Genomic DNA, 21,005 nt, shown 5'->3' on the forward strand with positions numbered 1-21,005 from the left:
TAAAACAACAGGCTTTCTTGGTTGATTCCTACCCCCACCTGCTTCTCTCCCTGATTTCCAGTCCCATCCCTAATTTTATCCTCCTACCCCTTCTCCCCTTCCATTTCTGTAGCACATGTGTTCTGTGATATAGCCCCCTCTTTGTTTTATTTTATTTTATTAACATTTTAAACTTATTTTACATGACAACCACAGTTTCCCCTCCCATCCCCCACTTCTGCCTCCCATCTATCCCCCTCCCCATCCACTTCTCCTCCATCTCCTTTCAGAAAAGGGCGGGCGTCCCATGGGCTTGAACAAAGCATGGCATATCAAGTTGAGGCACAGCGGAGCTCCTCCTCCTGCATAAAGACTGGGCAAGGTAACCCAGCATGGGGAACAGGTTTCCAAAAGCCAGCTAAGTGCCAGGGACAGGTCCTAATCTTACTGCTTACAAACAGACCAAGCCTTACAAACCGTCACAGGCAGAGGGCCTAGGTCAGCAGCATGCAGCCTCCCAAGCTGTTGGTCCAGAGTCCATGAGCTCCCACAAGCTCAGGTCAGCTGTCTCTGTGGGTTCCCCCGTCATGGCCTTGAGCCCTCTGACAGCCCTTTCTTTTAAAGCCTCTTTATTCTCCTCCCATGGGCCTAGCCTCTGCCCATCCTCAGTCCCATATAAATACACACATATAAAAATTCAACAAGGGATTCTAATATGAGAGAGAATTGCATTATTTGTCTTTGTGAATCTGGGTTTATGTACAGCGGGGAAGCCACGGCACACACTCTCGTTTACCCACATGGATATACACTTGCTCACATTCACACACACACACACACACACACACACATATTCACACTCACATATACAGCCACACACAATCACACACATACACTTACACACAGAAACATACATTCCCACATATATGCAATCACACACACTCACACCCAGTCACACATATGTGTGCATGCACACACACACACACACACACACACACACACACACACACACACCTCCACAGACCTGGATAGAGAGCTTCTTCTAGCTACATCCCAGCCCCTAAAATGGAAAGCTTCACCTGAGTAGGCCCCAGGCACACCCTGCAGCCTGATCACATCAGGCCTGGAGTTTGTACAGCACAAACCTCAACAGACAAAGCTGATTGCTTTTAGAGGGAGCGGGTGAAGGGACAGATTGATATACTGCCTTGTGAGATGTTGCACAATTAATCCTCAATCAGCTCAGTGATATCATCGCCACTCGGGCTTGAGATCAGTGAAAGGGCTGGGAAGTCCAGGCGAGGATAGGTCGCGGCAAGCAAGCTGAGATGGCGCAGGGTAGCAGGTGACCTGAGCTGGTGTGAACATATGGGGAGAAAGGGACACACAGTGGGGATCCCAAGTATTTAGCCCACCTCCCCTCCTGAACACGGTTCCCACTCCACTGACCAGTCACACACCTCTCCAGCCCACACACTTTCCTGAGATGGATGCCCATAAGCTCCTCAGCATCACCCAGAAGGAATCTAGAACCAATCCTCCAGGTCTTCTGCACCCAGGAGCCACTGTCCCTGAGGATAGGACAGCCATGTACCCACTGGCCCCCTAGAACCTGGATGCCATCCTTACTCCTTGCTAATGTGCTTATTTCTTACTACTGCTGTCATTGTCTCAACCCTACCCTACCCCTGCCTTCCCTAGATCTGTCCTTATGCCGTTGCTGTTCCCCAGCCACATTTTTGCCACAGTGACCATATGCCAAGTGTGACCATCACATTCCCTGGCTTCTCACTGCTCCTAGATAGGGAACAAAGCCACCTCCTTGCTGTCACTGTTGGTGATCTGACCTTAATAACTAACTTAGGGCACTCTACACTCCATTTGTCCATCTGTCCATCTTTGTTCTTCCTCAGCACCATCTCACCTCATCCTTGCCTCCAGATTGTCCTGTCGTTGATGCTCTCTTACCCATCTCTGTCTCTTGACTCAGTCAACCCTACTCATTTTTCTGGCTTCCCAGCCCCCTCTGAAGCCTCTCCAACCTCATGAGAGCCAGCAGCATGTTTGTCATATGCTGAGCTCAGAGACTGACCTAGCCATTCCATTGTCCCATTTCATCTCTCATGGCCACACTGACAGAAATCATAGGAGTGACACCAATTTTCCAGCCTGGAATGATGATGAGATTCTGAGCTGGTGAGTGAGTGGGATATCTAAGTTAGATCTTCTGCCTACACAGCATCCACCTCCCTGAACACATTGCTGTGTGTTCCTTCCCCTATGAGGACAGGAATCCATCACTCAACACAAAAATGTGTCTCTTGAAATCAACAGCGAAAAAACCCTCTGAGTGTAAACACATCAGACCACGTCCAGAGTCTCATCTCATGTGTGAGGAAAGTCCTCATCTTACTGTGTACCACAAATGAAAATGAAATATTTACTCTTCCCCGTCATTGCCCATACAAAGCTTTGGGAGCCCTATGTCCTGGAAGGAGAGAGGTACTCAGCTTTACCCAGAAGCCTTAGTAAGATTCCCAAAGCCTTGGTCAGAAAGACAGACAGTAAGATTCATAGGGTAATTCATAGGCTGATGGAGGTTCACACCCTGGGGCTCCTGGTTTCTCCCCACACAATGCCCACATTGTCAAGATATAGCCAAGGCTGTGTTCCCTCTCATCCGTATTCCTAACTTCATATCTCTCTTCTGATGAGACAGGAGACATGGGAACATGGTGGTGGTTAGAGGAACAGGGGAACATCTGAAAAACAATCCTGTGGTTCTGAGTGAGGCCAGGGGGCTCCTCTAGTTTAAATGAACAAGCCCTGCACCTATTTTTCTTTTGAGCTTCATTTTGCTTACCCAGTGATTCCAGGCAATTCTGGGTAGACGAGTTGTTGGCAATAGGGGTTCGGATGTCTGGAGAGGGTGTCCCTGCTTACTTCTTTTCAACTCTCATAAGCTAGGCAGACCAGATGCTTGGCAAATTCATGGCCCAAATGTGGGTTTCATGAAGGTAAAGGTCCACAGTGCCAAGAAGGCACTGGAGGGAGATATGACACCAAAAGTCAGCCTTGTTCACTTCAGGTTTGGAGAGGAATAAACAGTGAGAGGGCACAGGCAGGAACCATCCATGTCTCCCTCTGCTTAGCTCATGACATGAGACAAACAAAGAAACTGCCCATAAGAAGCGTGGACCCCATGAGGGAGAGAGATCACAGAAAGCCACAAGCGGCTGCTTGTTTCATTGCTAACAAAACACTTCCAGAAAAAAAAAAAGTCCAAACAAGAATTAGCCTAGCCAGAAATGGGTGATCAAAAAAAAAGTTCCAATCACAAAACCAAAACATAGCAACTTGAAAACCAGGAAAGTCAGGGAAGAATATTGCCTTCTTAATAATAAATACATTTCATGAGCAAGAACTGCAAGGGAATCGTTTAAATTAATTTCCGCTTTGTTTGTTTGGTTTGTACAGGGCTTAAATCCCAGCTGACAGCGATCTGTAAAAGTTCTAACATATTGGAAATCTGATTTTCTTGCAGCCTGAATCCCAGAGTCCAAAATGATTTCTCTTTCAACTCTGCTAATCAGACAGGCAGGGCTCAAATGGACTCTGAGTCAAGCCAAATTGCACTTGGTCTTTGTGGGGGGAGAGCTATAAAAGATGCCTGCAGACATGCCAAGGGGAAGCTGCCTGCCATTCCTCTCTGGAGTGCTGTTGTGTGGGAGGGGGCTTTTGTGATGGGAGATGGTGACAGTCCTTCGGTGTCCTGGGCAGCTCTGCCAATTCTTCCTTCTCTCTCTGCTCCACCCTTTCTGGACCATTTACCTTGACAAATTAGAGGAATTGAGGATGAAAAAAAAAATGAAGGTTGGTTCACTTATAAGCCCAAAGCAAAGACTTTGGCACAGACTCTGAGGTGGACCCATCAGTAAGCACCCTGAAACAGCCCTTGCCAAATTGGTGAGCTGTATGTGGCTTGGCATATTTCTCTCCCATGCAAATTTCCAGATGGTTTTTAATGGACAGACCACCTTGGGTTCTCTCCCATCTCCCTAACATGCTTATCCCCAAGAATTAATCTCTGTAGGCAGATCAGCTGCTCCCACCCAGAAACAGGCTTCAGTGCAGTTCACCTAATAGTCAACTCCACCTGGGTAGCCCAGGTGATAGGCACCTGAGAACTGACCCTCCTCCCAGCTCAGCCCTGACCATGAGTGACCCTACCCTCCATTTTCCAACCAAATCTAGTGTAATAAATACAAGAAGCAAACAAGCAAACACAGGAGCAAACCAACCAACCCTTGCTCAAAAATAAAAGTAGGATGTATGGCAGGTGGTACCCCTACATCTATAGATTCACCTCTCTGTTGCTCAACCTTGTTCCTGTCAGCACTGGACTCATATCAACAAAGGATGACTACCCTGGGGCAGTATTGTGTGTGTGTGTGTGTGTGTGTGTGTGTGTGTGTGTGTTTTAATCCACAAGATAACCTTCAGTACTTCCCATATACCCAAGGATCTCAACCTAAGCTATAACAATGAATATTGTGACTTCGGCCCCTAAATGCTGCCTGGAAGTTCTGAGTTCTCAAGTGCCTCTAGTCCTCCACAGGATACAGTGCCTGTTGCCTATATTTCTACTGGCATGCCCCACAATCCATCTTAGACCCTATCCCTGGAGTGCACCCTGTACCTCAGTTTCCCCAGGTCTGCCAACAGTGGCATGACCATCTTGCTCCTTCTCTGTTGCACTGTCTTCCTTCCTTCCTTCCCTCTTTCCAACTGAACTCTCGTTTTTCCTCTCTCCCTAGTGCTTGTACGGCTGCTATGTCCATTCCTCCATCATCCCCACTTTCCACCGGAGGTGCTACTGGCTCCTTCAGGTAGGTGGCTGGGACTGGATTCTTCTTGCGTCTCCGGTACTCGGGAAGGGCCCATGGAGGGTGCTGAGGGGGCATGGGGCTCCTGCGTGTGACAGCAACTTTGGGCTGAAAGCCCTGGTCCTAGCTTTCAGCAGTGTGTGCCAAGGCTCTTTGTTGACTGTTCTGATTGTGAGGTTCCAGAAAAGAGATAGAGAGACCTCGTGGCCAGGGTACACCTTGTTCATCCAGGGAGAAAATGAGTAGATGCCTTGGAGCACCAAGGTCCCTGGCTGCCTGTTGATGAGGATTAATAAGAGGTGTCTGCCCTCACTATAAAATTCCTCTTGACTACAAACCAGGCATTCATTTGCTCTCTTGGTTAGTCAGAAGGCACATGTGGAAAACATGTTTCAAGGGGGGTTTTTAGGTGCAGTGGGATTGACTGGCATGCTGCTGGGGAGGAGCAGGTCATGACTCCTTGGGAATGAGCCCTGTGGTTGGTTTGTGATGCCTGCCTTAAAGACAGAGGTGGGTGGAAGCATCTGCCAAACGTGTGAAGAGTAGCTTCTGTCCATGGTCGTGGCTAGACAGCCTCTGTGGTCATGGATAAAGAAAGCTTAAGTCTCTTGTATAGCTAAGCAGCCTTTGTTCGTGGTGCTGGATCGATGGTCTCTGTCCGTGGTGCTGGATAGACAGCCTCTGTCCGTGGTGCTGGATATATAGCTTCTGTCTATTGTGCTGGATAGACAGCTCTGTCCAAGTTGATGGCTAGACAACCCCTGAGGTTATGGTTAAACAAATTACACCTGTGGTGCAGCTAGGTAGCCTCTGTCCGTGGTGCTAGATAGCAGCCTCTGCCCGCGGCGCTGACTTGGCAGTCGCTGTCCATGGTGCTAGATGGGCAGCCTCTGTCCGTGGTGCTCGCTAGATAGACGCTGTCCGTGGTCCTGAATATGCAGCCTTCGTTTGTGGTGTTAGCACAGCAGAGCTAAACAAAGGCCTCTTACTAGAAGTCCTGGAGTGTATGGTACTGTGAGGGGTGTAGGACTGAGGATCTATCCAGTGGGACTGAACCTGTGTCTCTTCCCAAGTTAGCCCTCTGTTATACAAAGTCTTCTCGTAAGACCCAACACAGTGGACCTGTTACCATTCCTCTTACAAGAAATTTTGCCCTACTTCCTCTGTCCAGGAGCTGCAGCTGGAGAACTCATTGTTGTGGTTCCACTGTCTGTGCCTGCTCCTGTTCAAGCTATCAAGTACATGGGGTTTGGTGGCCCAAAGGACCTGAGGGTCCTAACTGAGGGGAAACTGACAGAGGGGAAACAACTGGCAAGCCTCATCCCATGTGTGCAGAAAAAAAGAGCCTTAAAGAGAACCAAGCACAGAGAGGCCACTGTTTCCATGGAGAATGGCCTGGAAGGTGTCCATGGGCTTGGAGCAGTCTGGATAGGGAGGCCAAGGTCCAGCCATGTTTGAGCCCTACTACCCTGGTTCCCAGCTGTAGCCACCAGCCATTCTGTTCTCTCCCAGTTCTCAGAATTAATTGTCTGTGGCTTGGTACATTCCTTAGGGAATGACATCCTGGTTGACCAGATGTTCTGCTCCTTTGTCAGTTTTCCTGCCTCTGCGTCCCTTGGAGGCTGATGTAGGAGTGTCTATTTTTCTAATGTCTCAGAGCTGTGTCATTTTGAGGGTGGTTTATGTAGTCATGGAGTGCTACTTTGGTTAGGAGAAAATGCTCCAAAGATTCTAAGCCATCGGGCGAGAGTTTCCTCACTAGAAAACTGGCAGCTGAGTGTGGGGACTCTGCTTTGAGGGCAGTGCTCTGGCCTGGCTAGGACATGATCATGGTTCCCCAGTTCAGGTGCTGGGTTCCAGAAACTTCATTTACTCCAAGCATCCTGTGGCTTTTGGAAACTACTTCCTAGACCTACAGCCCCCTGGCACTGGTTGTGACTTTTTCTTTTGGTATCTATGCCCCTGATTAGAATACATCTGTGACCTGCCCTCTGTGCCACACCAGGCTGAGACTCCTAATGGGTCAGCTCCTGGCTTGCTCACAGTTTTCCCACAGTCCTTAAGGGTGCCACCTCTCCTTAAAGATGCCCACCTCCTCCATGTCCACTCTATACCTGTCTCCACTGCTTCTTCTCACCCCATTGTGGTCTTGTGGTTTTTTAATTCCACTGAACTTCCTCTGCTGGAAGCAGACACCTTTGGGCAGTATGAGAGCTGAGGTCTCTTCTCCATAGCTGTGTTATGGTAGTTCCCAGATGCCCCTGCAGCAAAGAGGAAAGTTCTGTCCTCTGTCTGCCCGCGCTCCCTGCTTCTATGATCTGTCCTCTGGGTACTGAAGATACGCCTGGGGTGGTTCTTGTGCTTGTGTCTAGCTTGTCATACTTGAGCTGACAGGAAGCTGGAGACTCCAACCCAACCTGCACCAAAGATCAGTGTGACAGGATCAACCTGGATGTTCTGGACATCTTCATTTCCCATCCCATGCCAGGGAGAATTTTTGCCCACATTCCTCACCTCTGGGTCCTCAAACACAGCTCTTCCTATGATCAAAGTGGCAGTATATGGGGCTGCATCCTGGTCAAGGCACTACAGAAATCCCTGAAGTGAGGTGCCCAGAGTGTAATCACCTTCCCCAGTCAGACCAAGTGACAAGAAGTTAGGGACCTTACGCCAAAGCAATTAATTCAAGCCATGTCCTGTCCACTCTAAACCAGGCATTCCAACAGCAGCTGGTGCTGCTCAGAGCAGTTTGTTCTAGTGCTAGAACACTCAGACTATGACAACATGCTCAGGTTTAATTTCTCTGCTATTAAAGAAGATGCCCAGATACAATTTGGCCTGGGTTAGCCTCCAATACCAAGCACCATGAAAGAGGATTGGTGGGTGTGAAGGTGTGGGCAGGGCCCCATGAGAGCAGGATGACAGGCCCTGGGGAGGTGCTGAAGAAGAAGCCTGGTAATCCAGGAGTATACAGCCCACCATCTGCTGAGTAACATGACTGAAACAAGACAGCCTTCTGGAAAGGGCGGGACTTTCAGTAGGAGGCCTCTGGATAAAGGCTATTCCTCAAGGAATCCCCTACCACTGGCCACTGTGGCTTCAGCTCAGTCACCAGCTCCTGTTCATAGCCATGGCTCAATTCTATCTTTGAATATCTCCCAGCAGAGGCTACCTTAAAGACATTTGGCAAAACGGGGGCCTCTGCTCTACACTCAGAGAAATCTGCTGGGAACTCTTTACTCATAGTGGAGCTCCCCAACAGAGGAACTCCCCACCTTTGTATCCCTCTGTGCCAAGCACAGAACCTTGACCAAGGCAGGGCAGGGGTCAACATGTCCAAAAGGTCACAACTTAACTGAACAAATCCCCTCAATGGCAGCGCTGAGCAAACCAAAGACCAATGGCAGGAGCATGGAGTCAGCGCCAAGATGCGGAGGGTCAACCTGAGTCATATGGAGTTAGAATTTTTGAGCCACCTGACTTTCTTCTGGGGTGCTGCTTTCTGTTCATCTGTGTGTATCATTTTCTCCCCTTCTTCATTGCTAGGGAAGGTTCTACTATAATTCAGCCTAAGACACAAGCAAGCAAGTCCTAGAATGTAGGGTGCTGGATCCTAGTTAGCTCACAGGTCATTGCCGTGACTGATGGGGTACCAGTGCTGTGGGAGACACTGGGCATCTCATGTGTGCTGCAGAGTAGGGCCACTTGTGCCCAAGACAGCATCCCAGGCTGCACTGTGGATCCAAATGGGCTGAAACCCACCCACGTCTCCAACCGGCCAGATCCTGAGATTCAGATAACCTGAAGAAGGTTACCTCTACAGGAACCACACACACTATCTTTGTTTCACCGTTGGCCTCGGTGTCACAGCCAGCGGGATCACAGGATCCATGGAGATCAGTCACCGCATTTTTGGTGGGTCTCTGAGGTCCACAGAGACTAGGGCCAACACTCCAGTCACATATAAGTCAGGTAAGGGGCAGAACAGTGATCTTTTATTCTCTATTCCCACTGCCTGGCATGGTTCTGACTGCAGCTTTCAGGACTGAGCTTTACTAGGGCCAGAAGCAGTGCTGAGGGATAAACAGAGTTAAACAGAAAGGATCCCCGCTTCAGGACCTCAAGCCTCAGGCTCCCTGGCCTCCATAATCCATCCCTTTGAGCACAGCTTCCCATGAGAATAAGCCCCATTTCTGGCCACGCTTCCCAGCAGACTGCTGGCTTCTTTGCAAACCATTTCTGCTTCTAATGAGTGTTTTTCTCTTTGCCATTGTTCTCTAAAATGCTTAATGAATGTTTTTGCACGTAAGGCAGGGGGTGCGCCTCCACACGGCTGCATGACTGCTCACTCCAACCATGGGGCAGAGGCCATGAGGAACCTTCCTGGCACACCACAGCCCTGCAAAACAGAGAGGCCCATGTGAAGCGGGGACCCTGGGGAGTAGAGAAGAGCATAGGACAGGGTGTAGGGATCCCAGTTCACTAAAGAAGAGCTCACATTTCAACTCCAAGATCTAGAACCCAGTCCTGGGAAGAGTACTGGATTCTGAGCCCAGGGAACTTGGTTCTAGTCCTACCTTGTAGCTATACTTACACGGATCCCTGCTTCCTGGCCAGGCAGTCAGCCTTCACTGCATGCCCCCTTGTCTCAAGGGAGAAGTGCTTCAACCACTCAGCCACCAGGGGGCAGAATGAAGTAAAATGTCAAGGTCACCTGTGGTCGTCCTCTCTGCCTCTTTGTGAGGTGTCATCATTACCCTTCGAGTACTGGTCATCTTACCCTAGGCCATGAAAGTAGCCCCCAGATGGGAGGACTACGGGGCCTTTTGCTTCAACATGCCACTTCCTGCCCATCTACTAGGTTCGGCCAACCCTGGCCTCCTAGAAACAGTGGGTATAGGGGCGTAACCATGGTAGTATTATGACAAAATGCCAAAGGTAACTATCTTGTAAGGAAAAAAAGGTTTTGTTTTAGTGTCTTAGCTAGGGGTTCTACCGCTGTCAAGAGACACCATGACCGCAGCAACTCTTACAAAGGAAAACCTTTAACTGGGGCTGACTTGCAGTTTCAGAGGTTTAGTCCATTATCATCGTGGTGGGGAACATGACGGCATGTAGGCAGACATGGTGTTGGAGGAGGAGCTGAGAGTACTACATCTAGATCTGTAGGCAATAGGAAGTGAACTGTTGACTGGGCTTGAGCATATATGAGACCTCAAAGCCCACCTCCACAGTGACACACTTCTTCTAACAAGGCCACACCTCTAACAAGGCTGCTCCCTATGGGCCAAGCATTCATACGCAGGAGTCTGTGGGGGCCAGACCTATTCAAATCACCGCAGACTTATGGTCTCAGAGGTTTCCAGTCCCTGATTGCTAAATTCTTTTACTTTGGGTATGTGGTAGCACATGACATCACGGTTCAGAGAAAACACTTAAATGAACCTGCCTACCTCATGGAAGCTTGGAAGAAGAGAGAGGGAGGGGCTCAGGTCCCCATAAGCATATTCCCGGTGACCGTCCATGGGCTTCATCTCCCTAAGTTTCTGCCACCTCACAGTGCCACAGACTGGGGACTATGACTTTTAAGCACATGTCCTCTGGGGACATTGTGGATTCAAGTCATGTGAGGCAGTGAACTCTGGGGAAGCATAGCAATGGACCAGGTGATCTGGAAGGACTTTCTGGATAGGAAGTGAGTCCAGAGTTCAAAGATGAAGGAGAAAATGTGGGAAGGATCGCCTCACAAGCCCTTTGGACATGAGGCAGGCGAGAGAGGCGGATGTGGGCACCTGCCCAGTGGTCGGTGGAGTTAATGTTTTCTGCAGAAGTAAGGCAGATGGTAACCTAGCTGCTTAAAGTTCCCAGATCCACATGCCTGGCCCAGGGCTTTCCGGTAAGAGGCCCTAGGAAGGGCCAACTTGGTATGGCAGCCAAGCCAGAGGGAGAGTATAGGGGAGAGGCCTGGGATTTGCTATCTCTGCTTCAGACTCAAAGCAAATCAGGCTAGGAGGGGCCTGGGTAGGGTGGAAGAGCAAAGCCACTGTGAGGAATTGGGGCCAGGAGTCCCAGAACTCCGGAGGCTGATAGAAGATGGGCCACAGAGAGCAAGGAGCATTCGAGGCCAGCCTGGGCAGCGTAGCAATGCCCCAATCATTCCAAACTGAAACAACGACACTTCTGTGAAAGATTCTCCAGGGCCATCCAGTAGCCCTTGTCATCATCTTCGTCTTTGTCACTGAGTTTACAACCTCATTCATGGCAGTCCTTGTGCTTCTGAGCACTTTGTGGTTCTCACAAGGCTGGTGCATTAGTAGCACTGTGTAGAAGGGAGTTTTGGAGTGAGTGCTCCAAGCATGTGCTGAAGGAGGCCTGAGCTTGGTACACTGGAGGCATGCCCCAGGAGCCTCCAGCTGAGGTATCCCTGCTGAGGGAGAAGGACTGGCTCTGTAGGTAGGATAAAAGTCTGCAGGCCACAGGGTGCCCTGCAGGAGAGAGGGGAGACTGGCACCATGATGCAGGGGCATTGTGGGAAGAGTGAGGACCATGGTTCTCTAAGAAGGAGCCCCAGCAGGAAAGACGGTGGCCAAAGGGAGAGAGGCTCTGTTCGGTCTGGAAGAGTGCAGTCCAGGGGTGACTAGCTCAAAGCCAAGCCAAGTGGGTAATCCACCCAGGAATCTTTCACCTGGGAGACTGGAATAGACGCATGGTACATGGCAGAGGGGCAGGGGCAGGAAGGATGGTGCTGGCACAGATCATTCTCGAGATGCTTTCTAATACAAACTTTATTCTAAAGAGCAGCTTTTCCAACTTTCTCCATTTAATGTCCCTTGAATAACGTGATCGGAGGATTAGGTAGCACCAGGAATTTACGGTGCTATGCAAAAGAAAAAGGAAAAAAAAAAAAGTTCAATCCCATTAAGATTTCAGGACCCTGGCCAAGGCTGCGGAACGGAGTGGTAGTATTTCCTCCCCTGATGTCTTCGCTTGATTGCGATTTACGATGCCAAGGCCATGGCTGTACCCACCGAAAGCTTCCAGAAAATATGGCAGGCTCCCAAAGCCAGCTATTAGCCTTTCTGAGGAATGTCACTGGGCATTTTCCAGATTCCCCCATCCTTTCCTCTGGGGACGGGAGAGATGGGGGAATGTCTGACTGGCTCTTTCCACGAGTCCCTTTTTATGGGTGGTGTTCAGGTGGTCATGTCCCGCCTCACCTTCACCTTGTAGTTTGCCAAAGTTGCTGGTGCCGCCAGAGCCCTCTGGAGCCACGGGACACTCTGCTACCACCTAATGGACAGAGAGGGTACTGGGGATAAGACAGTCGAGTTTGAATTCAACCCCACTCTCGCTACCCTGGGATTCTGGCTGAGTGAACTGAATGTGGTGTGTGTGTGTGTGTGTGTGTGTGTGTGTGTGTGTGTGTGTGTGTACAGGCATTTAATTCTCACTATGAGGAAGGTCAGAGGTCAGACCTACAAAGGTCCTGCTGTCATGTTTGGCAGGCTGTTTGAAGTCACCTTCCAATGAAGACTGCTTTTACCCCCAACAGGCTGGGCGGTCTCTAAGAGAGTGTCTCTCCATGAGCGAAATTTAAAGTCTCTTAGACGTCAACATGTGATCATAGGCCCCAGAGTCTGGTTTGTCCCACAGCCTTGGGCAAGGATTCCTCCTGTGGTCACATGAGCTGGAGCCGCTACACACCGTCAGTTGGTCTCCTGTCCCCTCACACACCCAAGTCTCCTTTGCTCCATGTCCCACTGTGAGAGAACCACACTGTCCCTTATCCCAGCATGCAAACTCTCCTTTGTCCTTCAGCCCTGAAAGGACTGGGCTGCCCTGGCGAGTTAGAATGCAGAGGCAGAATGAAGCTGCCAGGGCTGCGGTCCCTTGGAGACAGAATTATTAATTAGTCTTATTATCCACAATGTGTCAGTCTCTTAATCCTCGGGTCTGCAGAGGGGTTTGTGTCTCCACAGTGCGTGGTGTCAGCTCGGCTAAGCAATTGCTTTTAATATAAAGGCAGAACAATGGGCTCTAGAGTTCAGTTACTATCTTTATCTATCGAGCCAACAATTCCTGCCCCCCCCCCCCTTTTGCAGAACACCCTTCAAAGGCAAGGAGAATGCCAAAGCGGCTTAATTTCCTGGCTAGATGGCTTATAATGCGGGCTTTGTCTAATTATCCCGCTCATGTAATCTTGAGCCGACGTCCTGTCCGTAATATCCGCATCTTCTTTAGAGCCAAAGGGAAACTGTGACTCTGATCCTCAAAGCACCAGACGAAAGTTGGCCTCGAGGAAACACTTACGGTGTCGCCTCTGAAGGAGCTCAAAGGACCAAGAGATAAAATCTGCGGCATCTGTGTGATGCTTCACGTGTGACGACTGTCAGCAGCTCCCTTAGGCCTCTAGCCGTGCCCCGGCAGGTGACACCAGCCTTTGCGGGACAGTCCTAGATCGAGCGTGAACAAGGAGGTCCCGTGATCTGCATCACCACCTCATTTGTCCCTTAGTGTTAGTGGCTGTCAGAATGTAGGACTGAGACATGCTACATACTGCAGACTTGAGGCAGATGGTTTCATGCAGGGGTGCACAGGTGTATACATATATGCATAAATACACAGGTATGCATGCATACACAGATAATTTTAAATATGCACATGTATGTATACATGTGTACAAGTGTACACAAATATCTATATGTGTGCATAGGCATACACATATACACATGTTCACAGGTGGGTGCAGATAAATGTACTTATGTGCACATATGATCATGGGTATGCACAGGTGTTTACATGTATACACATATGACCTTAGGCACTCATAGATGTGCATAGGTGTATATGTCTTCTAACATTGTCAGTTAGAAAGAAATGAGCTTCTCCTGAGCCCTTTCTGCTGGGAGGTATGTGGCTCTGGGGCTCAACTGTGTGCTCCAAGATTAATGGCACCAGGAGTATGAACTTCTAACCTATGTGACTATAAGCTGTGTGTGCCCCACCCCAAACTGCAGCTTCAAGCCCAGGCTGGCCATCAGAACACATTCAAGCTCTAGAGGGCTTCAGAATTTCGGTAGATTGAGTGAGCCCCAGGGAGTCCCCCATGGACAGAGCAGCCTTGCTAGAGGTAGGAGGCTGAGAGGGACTTTGGCTTAGCCATGGGAACTGTACCGGCATCCACTGCTCTCCCGCTGCCTCTCCAGTTCAGCCTCTCTGATTCTAAAGCATTTCTTCCCCCAAGGCTGAGGAGAGGCTGCATCTGTAGCCCTGGACTAGAAGAGAGAGACCGTGCCTCTCTACTGTCTCCTGGTGAATTTAGGACATTCCACCTGTACAAGCTCCAGGGGACAGAGCCTGGAGCCAGTAGCCCCACCTGGGAGCTGCAGCTGGAATGGGTTTTACACTGCCCGGGGTCCTGCATGATCAAAATATCACTAGATCCCTGGCCCTTGGGTAGACAGCCTTGGGAGCCCTATCTCCCTGCTCTGAGGCTAACCCTGCCCCCCACAGGTATTAATTGCTCTCAAGTGCTGACTGACAAGCTGTGAACCCCAGCATTCGCTGTGGGCCTCGGCGAGGCTAGGAAAGAGATAAAAACAGCTCTCGACAGACTACAGACTCTGTGTGCCAGGCTTGTATCAGCTCTCCCAGGGTATAGTACCAGGTCCATATGGTCACTAAGCCCCCAGATTCCAGCCAGACTCATTTGTGAAAACATGAGCAATTCCTTAGAAGGGATCTTGGAAAAGGGTCTCTAGGATGCACCCCAGGAGCTGGGATTTCTAGCTCCCCTCAGAGTGAGAGGTCCTTGGCAGCCATACTGAACTAATTCTGATCCTGCATCTAGAAACACACAACGCTGTGTCACTCCAGGCTGTTTCTTTGCCCATAGGATGTTGTGAAAGAGACAGCACAGGATGGGACAGAGACAAGCTGCAGGCTGTAATGTCGCTGCTGTCCCTGTAGGAGTCCTGATGTTATAGATCTGGGCTGTAACCCTCAGCTTGGCCACAAAGAGCCTGGATCCTAAGTCCTTTCCTCCCCAATGGTCTCCAGAGCTTCTCATTCTGTTCCTACTAGATGCTTCCCACTTCACAGTTGATGCCGTTGCCGGGCCTGAGTGCCTTCTCACCATGTGCCTTTCCAGATAACCCTAGGAGTGTCCACAAAGCAGTCAAGGTAACCTAAGAGCAACCCCAGAACAGCCCAGGTAACCCAAGAGTGTCCCCAGAGCAGCCGGGGTAACCTAAGAGTGTACCCAGAACAGCCCAGGTAACCCGAGTATCCCCAGAACACCCCAGTTAACCTGAGTGTTCCCAGAGCAGCCCAGCTAACCTAAGAGTGTCCCCAGAGCAGCCCAGCCAACTCTAGGAGCAGGCCAGGCCCCTCTCTAACACCTTCTAGGATGCTGAGATGGTGAAAATCTGCCATCACTGTTCTCCAGCTGCCATCCACGTGGCCAGCACCCACTGTGTCCTCCCTGCATCTTGGTATCTCACACAGAATCAGCCTCAGTGCATCCACGAGGCAGCTACAATGTACCACTTGTGACAACATCCCCATGGCAGCTGCCTCTCAGGACACTGTCACTGGTCCAGGAGAAGGGGAAGTGGCCCGTACCCAATCCTCTGATGAGACATGAGTCCCATGGGCTGTCACTGTTCCAGGCTTTCTGACACCCTACCACTCCCCGCTCCCTAAAAGCAGCTGCTTTCCTTACAGAGAGGGTTCTAGCCAGCACCTCTTCTGCTACAGCCACTACACTGAAAATTAAGTGGTGCAGCAGCCTGGGTCCAGGTGTAGAGGAGGGAGAGGCCAGGCCCTTGGATGCATAGATGCTGACTTTCTTTTCACAGTTGTCTGCAGGACCTACGACTGCTGGGATCCTGTGATGCTCTGGACGTCACATGGGATTGCCACCCTGAGTCAGAGGCATAGCCTTCAATCCATGCTACACATTCATACAGCAACCAGGCCAGGCAGGCGGTCTCTTTTTCCCGGGGGTGTTTCAGCACTGTTGACAGTACCCTTCACAAACTAGCTGCCCAGCACCTTGCTTTACAGAGGAAAACCATCACCCAGCGAGGTCCCCACTTCCCTGGGAATGCCCAGTGACTTGGCAGAGGAGCTGGACTGAAACCCTGTTTTCTAAACACTAGGCCAGGCGTCTTTCTGGGATGCCCCTCTACACACAGACTGTGTGAGCCGCAGCTTTTTTAACATTCCGGGCTGGCTTCCCAGGACGCCCCAGCATGCAATTCAGCCGCCAGCCGCTGGTGTCTGATCAGAGAATGCAAGCTCACAACATTAGCCCGAGTCGAGCTTAATTAGATAAAGGATCATTCTGCTGCCAGCAGCATCGTGTTCTTTCCCAGCTCCAGGAAGGATGCCTGAGTTCAGCTGCTGTTTGAGATGAAGGCAGCCGCTCTTCAGAAGATAGGCACCTGCCCCTCTGCTGGCGAGGCGGATGGAGAGGGCCAAATTTTGTCCTGTGGAGCTTGGGCTGTGCTGGCAAGTGACCAGCTACCAGATCTCTAGGAGAAAGCAAAAATGAATGCCTACTTTGGTGGTTCCCAGTTTCCAAGCTGCTGACTCAGAGCTTCCGGTGGGGTACCCAGTTTGTAGCATTCCCCAGACCTCAGCAGGCAGCTCCTGAGAGCCAGGTACCAGGGAGACCGGCTCCGACATACCGCAGCGTCATCCCAGACTGGAGGAGGTTCATGTTATGTCCAATGTCTGTGGACTTGCTTGAGCCTCTCTGCCCCTTCCCTGTGACCAGTGACACTTGTACCTCGGGAAATGAAAGGCAGACTTTGTCTTGAGTCCCATGGAAATGAGCAACCCAACACCATGCAGAGAGCTGAGATCTGGGAGTTGGGGAATTGGGGAATCAGAGTCCCCCTATCTTACTGGGCTCAGTGTCCCTAGACCTTAGGACTTGGCTTAAACTCCCAGGGTATGTCAGGTTCCTGCCCCTCACCTCCAGCCTTCAGTCCCCTCTTCCCATGCCTTGGAGGACCACAGTCGACCTTATGTGAGGTTATGGCAATGCTACCATGGGACTTCCCTCCCTGAGTTGTTCCCACCCCCACTGCTATCACCAAGCCCCCCCCCCACACACACACGCTGACAGGACAAGCTGAGGCAGTTGCCCCTCTATCCAAGCTGCCCTTGGGAGAGGAGCAGGAGGAAAGGCCTCCCTGCTGATCTTCAAAGCATGCCCAAGCACAGGTGTGAAACCCAACTCTACCCCTTATTTTTTGGAAAAGTAGCTTAATTTCTTCATATCCCGGTTTCCCTGGCTGCTCAGTAGAGATGCTAACAGTGTTGTCGAGAGGGGAAAAGCCCTAACACACAAAGCGCATAGCATGACTGTGGTATAGAGTTAGCGGTTCAAAACCCAGATGCTTGGGACAGAGGTGTTGCACATGCATGTACATACATCACTTAGTATGTGCATGTACTACATGTATGAATATGTACAGGATACACACGTACATTTATACATACAAGTATGCCTGACATACATATATGTAGCATATTACATGTATATGCATCATGTATACACACGAGCACACATGTATGTGTGCATGTATAATATATTTGTGTATGCATATGCATGCACATACATGTATAGTGTACACATACATACATATGCCCTGCTACTCCCAGCACCATGTGAGCACGGACACTAGAAAGACACACCTTGCGGAGGTCATGGCCAGGTGAGCACTGACACTAGGACACACCTTGCGGAGGTCATGGCCAGGTGAGCACTGACACTAGGACACACCTTGTAGAGGTCTTGGCCATGTGAACTCCTTCTGCTAAGCAGGAAAAGGAGGCCTGGAGCAACCATTGCTTCAAGATTATGGTCCAGGCCTAGTATCTTCCCTGGGGGATTCTGCATGCTCTTGAGTGACACTTAGGATCCTTCTTTCTCAGAAACAAGTTGAAAGGATGCAGACATGTGGAAGGCTTGCAGACTTTCCCTACACCTCCCCCCATCCCTCCGCTGATTCCTCTTCATTCCCTGGCTTTCTCATGCAAGCAGAGGATGTCCTGCCTGCCTCTCCAGGGAAGAGAGCCATCAGTGCAAGCAAGCCTGGAGACGAGCAATGGGCTCTTGCTGCTGCTTGCATCATCTAAGTTAGAAGCCAACCAATTCCCCAAAGGATCGTGGAATGGGAATTCCTCACTGACACAGACCCAGAAGCTGATGGACTAGAGATCTGAGGAAAACAAAGCAAGACTGGGTTCTAGGAGCCATGAGGAGGAAGATGCTTGAACCAAAGTCCTCCCCCGTACATCCCTATCATGAATGGGGCTAATCCCTCTCTCTGCCTCCATGGGCTATAGTCAACCTGGCAAAAACATCCTCCAGGATGCCCTTCCTCCTTCTGGACCCCCGAGGCTCCCGGGCTCCCGGATGTCCTCTTTGGCAGAGGTCAGGAACAAGGGAAGAGCTGTCTGAGTCAAGCCTCCCTCATCAGGCATGTCCTAGGCCCCTGTCTTCTTGTTTTGTTTGCTTATGGCTAAACAACTCTCTGCTGTCTTGCGCAACCCCCTACAGACCTTTTCCCACAGGTACCTTTAGAGAAATAAGAAATTTTTCTGTGGCTTCCGGGCCTGGGCGATAGCATCCTCGGTAGGTGTGGCAGGTCAGGTGGGATGCTGCCCCATGGAACTCAACACTGGTATGTCCTGATGACTTCCCACTGTAGACTTTGCTCCTCTGTTGCCCAATCCTTGCCCTTGGACAAGTTGTCGAATGGAGGACCTTCAGCTACTCTATAAATGGGTCCCATAAAGCTTAGCTTGCAACGGCTCTATTAAAGAATTGTATGAAGTTGTCTATGTAGTATGTAGGTACATGTGTAACCTTGGCTCTCTATTCTTGTTCCATATGATCTTACAGAAGCTCCTCTCTTTCCTGGGGCCTCAGTTTCCTCACCTGAAGAAAGAATATTTGACTCAAACAATGGCGTTCCCCCTGACCTGGAAGTTGAAAGACCTCCATGCTCTTGCTTGCTCTTGGCTACCTCTCTTTTCATCCATGTCAGCCTTACCATGGCCAGGGCCTCCTACTACTGCCCGAGGCAGCCCAAACTTTGCAGGATCTCCCCAAGGCAAGTGCCAGACTCTGTGGCCCCCATGCATAGAGGAAAAAATTAAGGCTGTCTCAGTGGTCGGTGGTCTATTCTCCTATTTGTCTGTGCCCCATCCTAGAGGCTGAACTTCTGATTCCAGAATGCAGAGAGTGTACACTATCGTACCTTCCAGAGGAACCTAGACAAATCACACCCAAGAGATACTTGGTGGGAAAGAAAGAGCTATCAGCAGCTGATGAAGCTGTGACAACTCTTGTGTATTGGGGATGTGCAAACGGGTTCCCAGAGGACATAGTGCCAGTCCTGGGATTCTAGAGAAATTTGCTCTTTTGACATCAGTGTATATTAGTAATCAGGCAACATGCCAGGTTCAGGGGACACAGAGATGAGCCAGGCCTGTGGGCGAAGATTCAGATAGGCTCACTCAGGGACCTAGTGAGTGGCAAATCCTTCAGAAATCCAGAATTTCCCCATTTTGTGAATCTATATTTTCATGTGTCCCAGCTCTTTGGAAGTGGGACACACAACTCATTTAACCTCCTGCATCCCAGAAGATGGGGACAATTTCTGCAAGTCAAGATCCAGACAGTGGCCCCCTGGGGAATCCTGTGACTAAGAAGAAGTTGGGATGGCATGTCCTCTGTATTCCCCCATACCTGGGCCCCTGGGTAGAAAGAATGACTGGCTACTGAAGTCATCAGCTGGCCTCTGCTGCCCAGTGGATGGGTGACTTTCAGCGGCTCCAGGAGGGCACACGGGTCCCAGTGAGCTGCACATGCTTTGGTATTGGTTTCCCAGACAGGCTCTGTATGTATCCTGCAAGCAACGCTGTCCCCAACACTGCTCTGCTCAGGTGACCGTGTTCTCCTATAAGAAACTTGGGTGCCCTGGTTAATGTCTCAGAGCACTGTCAGAACAAATGTCTGTTCTTTGCAGTCCCAGAATCAGGTTGACCCTGGTCACACAGATGCTAAGTGTCTTTTGCTATGCTCCTGGCTTCCCGCGGATCTGTGTAGGAACAAGGCACTTAGCCTCGGTGAAGGCTAAACCGTAATTGCTAGGAGTGAGATCTAGAGCCACTCCTCCACTCTGTGAGTGATCCAGGTCATCGGGGCACTGAGAAACTCTGTTCCCTGTCAGGCTTGAGCTGGAAGGAGCCGCCCTGTAGGGTCTTTCATTCCGGTTGGAGGGCTGTGACCTCTTCCTTTAAACTTGGTGACAGATCCTCAGACATGGCCTCAGTTGTTGAAGGTGATACCAGGTGGATATTTTTCCCAAGAGTGATGTGGACAGAACCCCCAAAATGGATTAAAATGTCAGGATCAAGTAGCCAGTGTATTCCCCTTTGTGGCTGCCTCTCCTGAGCTGGCTACGAGAGAACCTCCTGACGCAGTTCTGGTCTACAGATTCAGCCTCTGTCCTAGAGGTATCATTTCTCCAGATCTTTTCTGTTTGCTTTTGTTTAGGACCTTGGTTTGCAAACAACATAATGACGGTGACTTGCAGTTAATTTCCGAAATAAAAGGAGACCTTAGCCCAGGTCTCATCGACACCTCTGTGGTCTTCTAGGGCTGTCCTCGCTTTGTGGCCTACGCCTCCCGCTTCAGTGCCCCCTGATTACTCTACTTTTGCGTTTCCCCTTACTGCTTTGAAACACCATCCAGGCCAAACTTTCTTACGTGAAGGCCACTAGCAAGCTCTCACACTGGCCTGATATGTCCACAAACAGCTGCAATCACAGGGAGAACACAGGTCCCCACAGTTCCTGGGAAAGTCTGAAAAGAGCCCTGGACCCCCAGCTTGGATTCAGACTGTCCACAGAATGGGGGGACTGAACACAGGGGGTGCGGAATGGTTCCAGAATGTTCTTCTGTGCCTACCACCCAGAGTTCCTTTGTGTCATAGAGGGCCGGTCACACACTGTTGTGGTCATTAGTTAATGTATCTGAGTGGGGGTCGGGGAGGGAGAGCGCTAAATAATTACAAGCCCTTCTGTGGATTTTTTTCCTACCGACTAAGGTTAAAA

At 50.2% G+C, this 21,005-nt stretch overlaps 1 protein-coding gene across 9 annotated transcripts in view; it reads left to right on the plus strand.

Annotated features, from left to right (window-relative positions):
* LOC121447907 (calmodulin-binding transcription activator 1) overlaps window positions 1–21,005 on the plus strand; it is an 829,155-nt gene that overhangs the window by 588,058 nt on the left and 220,092 nt on the right. For all 9 annotated transcript variants that reach the window (XM_041651178.1, XM_041651180.1, XM_041651176.1 and 6 more), the window contains one exon: window positions 4,797–4,868. In XM_041651178.1, the coding sequence (XP_041507112.1) occupies window positions 4,797–4,868 (72 nt within the window). The remainder of the gene's footprint in view (window positions 1–4,796; window positions 4,869–21,005) is intronic.

This window comes from Microtus oregoni, unplaced genomic scaffold (genome assembly GCF_018167655.1).
Source record: "Microtus oregoni isolate MIOR12 unplaced genomic scaffold, Mior012 000005F_ref0000423, whole genome shotgun sequence".
Lineage (NCBI taxonomy): Eukaryota > Metazoa > Chordata > Mammalia > Rodentia > Cricetidae > Microtus > Microtus oregoni.